The following is an 8,105-nucleotide window of genomic DNA, read 5'->3' as shown; positions in this document are numbered from 1 at the left end:
TCCTAGGCAGCTGGGACTATAGGTGTGTGGTTCATTCTAGCAACTTTGCTTAAATCTTATGCTTTAGGGTGGATTTACTCTGATGGGGGAAAAAATTCCTGGGTAAAGTTGGAAGTTGAGGATTAAACAAAATTCCAGCAAGGAATGATAAGGGTTCAAAAAGGTTAATAGGTTGCATAATAATTGAACTCAATAAGCACTGAAGTTTCTACTATATAAGTGACAGACACAAAGATAGACACGGTTCCCAACCTTATTAAAAAAAAAAAAAAGGAAATGGCAAATGATAAAAACTTTAGTCTTAAAAAAAATCAAGATCCAAATTAGCAACACTGCTTTATAGTCACTCAAAAATTGACAGCATTTTTCTGTGTCTTAGGAGGCAGCACAAATCCAGGCTTTCAAATCACTAAAACTCAAAATTGGTAGAGGGCTCACACTGTGGCTTCACTGTTACATTTAATTCACTTATGATTATTAGTTTTGGGTGGTACTGGGGGTTGAACCCAGGAACTCTTATATCCCAATCCTCCACCCCCCCTTTAAAAAAATGTTTATTAGTTGATAGACCTTTATTTTATTTATTTATATGTGGTGCTTAGAACCAGTGTCTCACACATTCGAGGCAAGTGCACTACCACTGAGCTACAATCCCTCTCTACCCAGCTTTTTGAGACAGGATCTTGCCAAATTATTGAGGTTGGCCTCCAATTTATTATGACCCTCCTGCCTTAGCCTCCTGAGTTAGCTGGGATTACAGGTGTGTGCCACTATGTGCGGCCAAAATAAAACACACAAGATCAGTTCTTTTGTATTACTTTACTATTAGTGTTCTTAGTAGTTCTCAAAGTGTGGTCTGTGGACCAGACTGCTTGAGTATCATCTGAGAACTTGGTAGAAAAATCAGGGGCCTCATCCCAGACCTGCAGTCAAACCCAGGCTGAAGCCCCAAATCTGTGTTTTAACAACCTCCGTGGTTGCTCTGACGTGCGTTAATTTGGAGAGCCACTGGTCAAAGGCATAATAAGGTACAACCTAAGTCATCAACCCTGTGAGAATTTAAGGGGGAAAAGCCAATCGGTTGACTTTTGAAACAAACATGCATTATCCAAAGGAACCGAAAAAATATATACACAGAAAAACCTGCACATAGATGTTTATAGCAGATTAATAATAAGTTTGCAAGAAAATAAGATGTCCATCCATAGGTGAGTGGATAAACCAAGTACCATTGCAATGTAATATTATTCAGTGCTTAAAAAAAAAAAAAAGACCCTGAGACAATGTGGAGGAAACAGGAGTGGGAGAACACGTCTGTAGCCCCAGCCACTTGGGAAATTGAGAAAGGAAGATCACAAGTTTGATGCCAGGCATACAGCTCAGTAGTAAAGCTCTATTGGGCTAAATCCCCAATTCTGAAGGGGGGAAAAAAGAGAAAACTTAAATGCATGTTACTAAGAAGCCAATCTGAAAAGGACCACATACTATCACTCTGTGGCATTGTGAAAGACAGTATGGAGACAGTAAAAATATCAGTGGGATGGGCTTGGTGGCCCACCCCTGTAGTCCTAGCAGCTGGGGAGGCGCTGTCTCTTAAAAAAAGGTGGGGAGGTGGTCTGGTAGAAAACTCAGGGGCCTCATCCCAGACCTGCAGTCAAACCCAGGTTGAAGCCAAAAAAATATCTGTTTTAACAAGAACACTTCTGGTTCAATCTCTAGGACGAAACAACAAACAAACAACAACAACAAATCAGTGGCTGCCAAGGACTGGGAGAGGTGTAAACAGAGCACACTTTGGAGGTACTCAAAATAATGCTGATATGGTAATTGTGGATGCACACCATCGTACATTTCTCTAAACCACAGAATATACATCAAGAATGACTTCCAACGTCAACTGTGGATTTGGGGTGATGTGTACAGTGACGGACTATAACTAGCACATCACTCTGTTGGGGTGCTGATGATGGAGGACTGTGCATGCATGGAAGGGCTACAGGGGACATTTTGTACCTTCAATGCAGTTTTGCATAAACCTAAACTGATCTGAAAAATAAAGTCTCAATAAAAAAAAAACAGAACTAAGTTTTCTTGAGAGAGGATTTTAGAAAGATAAAAATCTGAAAATTATCTACGGCTTTTTATTTGTTTTAAACAGTAAGAGAACTGAAAAGAGAACTGACCTTTTTAAAGTATGAGTTTATTTTCTAGGTTTTTTTAAATACCCACAAATTTGTATTTTTATTGCTGCTATATTCAGAAGCTAAAAACAATTAAAAACATGTACCTTTATAATGCTTTTAACACCTACATAGAATGGAACTATATAAATTTTAAATTATGCTTCTCAATGATTCAATAATAAACATATGGAAAATGAAGGTAATTACAGAAAGAGCTACTGGATTTTAAAACATTATTTGGAAATGTAAGGTAACTCATTTAAAAAAAAAAAGCTCATCACCTGCCTGCTAGTTAATAAATTACTGAAAATTATCATGAATCAAGTACAATCTTCCTCGTATCTAAAAGAAAGTAGTTCTGACCTCTCATAAACTTTTAGGTCTGAAGTGTAAACAGGATTTATGTAGCTTTTGAACATCTCAAATTTTGAATACCTTATAATAATGCAATATTTATTTAAGACTAAGAAACTGGTAAATAATAAGTCCTCTTGATTAATTTTTGAAAAGGGCAATAAATGAATGAGATTGAGATTTGGTCACCAGGACAGTTACAAATGGCACCAAATCATAGTCCATGAAGAGCCTAGTTTGAGAGTATGTTTAATGAAGACCAAAGATGAATATTCGGGATCTTTATAGTATCATTTAGCCAATCTAGGTTTGGCAGGCCCAGAGGTGATGAGTCTTGAGAAAGCTGAAGTTAACAAGATGCTAGATTCACATTAGCTCCAACTTCACTCACAAATCAACAATGCAAAATGACTTTTTCTATCCTTTTCATTCAAAAGAAAATTAGAACCATATTATTATTGCTGGTGTGAGCTTCTGTTTCTAAACTTGCCATCATTTTGGTTAGTTTTTTAAAGATAAGTGAGAGCAGATGTTGATGCTATTAATGTGACCAGTGCATTAAATTTCACAATAAAAATTAGATTACTCTATAAGTCATTATTCACAATGACTCAGGACATAAATATTACAAAGGTCCCACAACTGTCCCAAGCCCTGGGATCATGAAATAGGATAATTTAGTGACCATTAAATGGGAAATTATGAGAAATGTCATTTCTAGAATGTAGTTTTTCTTTCATTTGGGTTTTTAAAAATAAGTAGACCTCACACTTTCTTCATTTAAACCTCATTTTCAGTAACTTTCTGATGGTGTTCATTTTCACATTTTCTTTGAAATAAATCAAGTTTTTAAAAAAAGTCCAAATTTTGCTCATAGTAATTGATTTCAAATGTTTCTTTTGACAGTAGTTTTTAATTCTGTGGGGGAAAAAAATTGACAATACCATTTTCTATGAGGGTGGCCTGAAAGTATTTGTCATTTTCTAAGCATGAAAAAAAAAAAATTAGATTATCCTGAATCATATAATGGAACTGAAGCTCCTAAAGAGATAGTGAATTTGTAATATTAATGACATAATTAGACCTATAAATAAAAGCCATAAGGAAGACTTATAAAAATGACTGCTACTTTTAAGTCCATACAAAGAAGGTGGTGGCAGAGGACTAGACAAAAAAAAAAAAAAAGAAAAAAAAAAAAGAAAAAAAAATCACTACCCTTACATAGGATAAACCCAGCAGCCTGTGTTACCAAGAGGTCATTTGGTATTGTTAAATAAGTGGTCAAGGGAAGAGAGATAAAAATAAGCAAATTACTGTGATTGAAAACAGTCTGATTAAAGAAAAAAATGCCCACCATATCACTCCATCCATCTAGGGACTTCCTGCCATGATACCAAATCAATGCCAATACAAATCAAAACTCTATCCCAAATGTTCTTGTGTGCCCTAGGCAACGTTCTCAATATAAGTCACTGATAGCTTCACAATAATTTAACATTTGGGTATGAACATCTGGGTATGAATATACACACCTGTAATTCTAGCTACTTCGGAGGCTGAGGCAGGAGGAAGGCAAGTTTGAGGCCAGCATGGGCAACCTGACAAGACCCTATCTCAAAGAAATTTAAAAAAAAATGGCTGGTGGCTGGGGACATAGCTTATAGCTTAGTGGCAGAACACTTGCCTAGCATGTGCAAGGTCCTGAGTTCAATTTTCTGTAGTGCAAAAAATAAAAAATTTAAAAAAATAAAGGACCCAAAACAAAAACTGCTTGTCAATGGGCTGAGGATGTAGCTCAGTGGCAGAGCACTTGGCTAGCATGCCCAAGGCCCTGGGTTCAGTGCCCAGCACCAAAACAACAACAACAACAAAACACTTATCAAATCACTTCCCACAAATCATTTAGAAGCAGAGGTAACCATAGAAAGTAAACACACATATACCGCTTTTATTATTATATAGTTGTTAGTTGAATGAAAACAAATAGCTAAAAAGTTTTCCAGTGATAGAAAAACATACTTGGGTAAGTTATGGCACAATTTTTTGTGTATTCCGACAACAGAAATGTGTATTTTTGCACCAACTGCAAATGCAGAATTAATGAAACTAGGGAAATGAAAGGTCAAAAGGAGCCTCAAACACATCCACTATTTTAAGATTTTAGATAAAGAAGCAGAGAATAGAAAAAAAAATAAAAAAGAAAGAAACCAACATATACACCATGATAACAGTCTTTTTTTTTTTTTTTTTAATGACTTCCTATTTCATCTCTTTTCTAAAAGCATTGGGACCCTTATTGTAGATTATGTATCATCTCCTCTTTGGCTATAAGGTGTGTAGTTTTGTTAACCAGAGACATCAATGAGTTCAGTTTCTGAGACCAGTCATTTAATAAATTATTGGGATCCTTGGGTCTCTGGAAGTTGATGATTCCTGCCAACCTATCTACTTTAGCAAAGATGGTCTTGTTAACTACTAGATTCGAGAGAAAAGCCTCTGACTCCTGCAAGAAAAAGACAAATTGAATTAAGACAGAATAATTACACATGATAAAGAAAACATAAGGAAAGCATTTTTTAAATTCTCCATCCAAGAACATACAAGGCTAAAATCCATTACTAATAGCAATTGCTGACTATAAAATGATAATGTACTTATCCTAACTAATGTACTTATTGTATGACAGTCAAAGGTATGAAGGAAACCTCAGTCTCTAGGGGGTCAGGGCTGAGTCGAATGTGCATTTCTCCAGACTCAACCACTGGTGCAGGGGACCAGAGCCTTGGCAAAACACGTGTCAGTTAATTTCCTTCTCTCTGTTTCCCCTTGAAAGGCACTCTGGTATAGCTTGTTGCCAGTGTAGAATTCATGCTCTACCATCTGGCACATAGCCATGGGTAAGACATTTTGCTTCTAAGACTCTAGTATCCTCATCTGTGAGAACTGTTCCCCGATTTTCCTACAGAATGGGCTTTCCAGAAGGTCACACACTGCTGGGTTTTTGTGTTCATTCTGTCAACATGAAACACAAACCTGAAGGCAGCGCTCCTATAAAAGCCCTTTTCAGGTGAACTTCCTCAGTTTTTTTTTGAGTCTTCCTCAGTTTTGTTTTTTTTTTTTTTAGGTGCTTAGGATCGAACCCAGGGACGTGTGCATACTAGGAGAGTGCTCTACCACTGAGCTGCAGCCACAGCCCCTCCTCACATATTCTATTGATGCAGTTCATTTTTGTGGAAACCTAAACATATTTATTATATATATATGTCAGACTTCAAATTAGTCAATGTAAAATTAATATTTAAGTGAAGGATTTTTTGGGGGGGAGGGAAGTGATAAGGAGTATTTTGGGGATTGAGCCCAGACCACTGAACCATAACCCCGGTCTATTAAGTGATGTGAGCCACATCCCCAACCTTTTTTATTTTTTACTTTTGATGCTATTTTAATTAGCATACATAATATCAGTAAAAAATTATTATTTAGGCTATTTTTTGGTACTCAAGCTTGAGAAACTTTCTATCACTAAAACTTACAATTAATAAAAAACCAAAATTCTTTGTTTACTACTTACATCAACAGACAGATCGAGAAGTTGTGCCATCCTTTTCATTGTTATCCGAGTATAATATTTGGCCATTATTCTAATATTCTGGTACAGGACAGAGGGCAGGGAACACATAACAGCTGTTAGTAAGACTGAAAGTCCATTCATTTTCATATCCAAATTAATTAAAATTTCAGACTCAAAGCTTTTATTTTTATATAACCTGCCACCAGAAGGAGGCTGGTTCTAAACTTCAAAAACAAAAATAAATGTGGACATACTTTGATTTCTGTAGTTATCTGAGAACTATTGAGTACTTTACACAATTCTTTAAATATAGTTAAAATCTATGCTTGTTTTTAACTAAATTAGTGATTAAAAAATGATCAGAGAGCATCTTAGAATACTTTACCTACTTAAAGGTAACTTTCAAGTTTTCTAATTTCTGTGGAAATGACACTGGAGTTAAGACATAAAGACTCCCAGTTATTAATATCAGTGTTCTTAATAAAACACCAACACTTGCAAGGAAAAATTAGGCAGAGTGGAGAGCAGAATGGACTCATCTCGAAGCAGCCGAACCTGCACCTGTACCAGGGCTGACAGTGACATTGACCTCCCTGGAAGCCAAGCTGCACTTTAGGCCCCATCTTTCCCATCACCCTTTATTTGCACCAGTGGCCACATTCTCTCTCTTCTCTTCCTTAAAAAAACTCCATACCATCTTCATTCACATCCATATAGCCCTTGATTTAACTAACCTTCTCATCTTCAGTATTTTTTTTTTTTTTTTTGTGGAAGTGGGGATTGTAGGATCTTACTGGGGGTGCCCTACCACTGAGCCACATCCCCAACCTTTTTTATTTTTTACTTTGAGATAATGTCTCACTAGGCTATCCACACTGGCCTCAAACTTTTTGATCCTCCTGACTTAGCTTCCTGAGTAGCTGGGGTTACAGATTTGTGTCATGGTGCCCAACTTCTAATTTTGTTATCTTTAAGCCCAATCTCCATATGCACAGAGGGACTCTGAAAATATAAGCCTGGATACTTTTTTTTGTGTGTGGTGCTGAGGATTGAACCCAGGGCCTTGTGCATGCAAGGCAAGCACTCTACCAACTGAGCTATACCCCAGCCCCCTGGACATTATATTCTTACTTAAAAGTTTTCACTACTTGAGTGTATAAATGTGCATGATCCAGACCCTTCCCACACCTCCTTCCTTCCAAAAGCCCTGATGTCCCTGTACTTTTGCTCAGACCATCTCGTCTGCTTAAATAGCTACTTTCCCTTGTTTCATAATCACCTCTTCCTTTGTAAATCTTACCACACTCATTAATTTGTATGTTATCTAGTGTGACCCTTCCTCAAGGTAGAACCAGTCAATTTTCTCCTTATGCCCCAATTGACTTGCTACATACTTTTACTATAATATCTTAATGTTTTTACTTATAAATATTTATTTAAACTTTTAAGAAGCTTCTTCCCATCCCACCCACTGGTACTGGGTATCTCTACCACTGAGCCTCATACCTAAGCCTTTTTAAATTTTATTTTGTGAGAGAAACTTGCTAAGCTGCAGAGGCTGGCCTCAAACTTGTGATCCTCCTGCCCCAGCCTCCTGAGATGCTGGGGTTACAAGGATGAACTACCATGCCCAACTGACTTCTAAGCTTCCTGATGTAGGGGATGGTATTCTTTTTAGAGACAAAATTGCACTGAGCTGCTCAGAGCTGAGGTTGGCTTTTTTTTTTTTTTTGGTATGTGGTGCTGAGGATGGCTTTGAACTTGTGATCCTCCTGCCTTAGCCTCCCCAGTCGCTGGGATTACAGGCATGTGCCACGACACCTGGCTGGGGATGGTATCTTATTCTCCTATGTGCCCCAACACTTTGTATTGTATCTGGAACATAGACGGCTCAAAAGAATACTTCTTATGTGAATGAATCAATATTGACACAATTCTGTGAAGATCAAAGTTCAATTTTAAGACCTATTACCCATTTTCAAGATGAGCAAGTAAGT

The 8,105-nt window shown here is 37.1% G+C and overlaps 1 protein-coding gene across 1 annotated transcript in view; it reads right to left on the bottom strand.

The window, feature by feature from the left end:
• Positions 1-4,460: 4,460 nt before the first annotated feature.
• Psmd12 (proteasome 26S subunit, non-ATPase 12) overlaps positions 4,461-8,105 on the bottom strand; it is a 28,876-nt gene continuing 25,231 nt past the window's right edge. Inside the window, exons 10-11 of the mRNA XM_026402286.2 lie at positions 6,109-6,186; positions 4,461-5,040 (exon numbers count right to left, since the gene is read on the bottom strand). Coding sequence (XP_026258071.1) covers positions 4,831-5,040; positions 6,109-6,186 — 288 coding nt within the window. The 3' untranslated portion in view covers positions 4,461-4,830. The remainder of the gene's footprint in view (positions 5,041-6,108; positions 6,187-8,105) is intronic.

This window comes from Urocitellus parryii, chromosome 7 (assembly GCF_045843805.1).
Source record: "Urocitellus parryii isolate mUroPar1 chromosome 7, mUroPar1.hap1, whole genome shotgun sequence".
Classification (NCBI taxonomy): Eukaryota; Metazoa; Chordata; class Mammalia; order Rodentia; family Sciuridae; genus Urocitellus; species Urocitellus parryii.
Note: the sequence above shows the minus strand (reverse complement) of the source record. Positions and strands in the feature narration are given on the sequence as shown.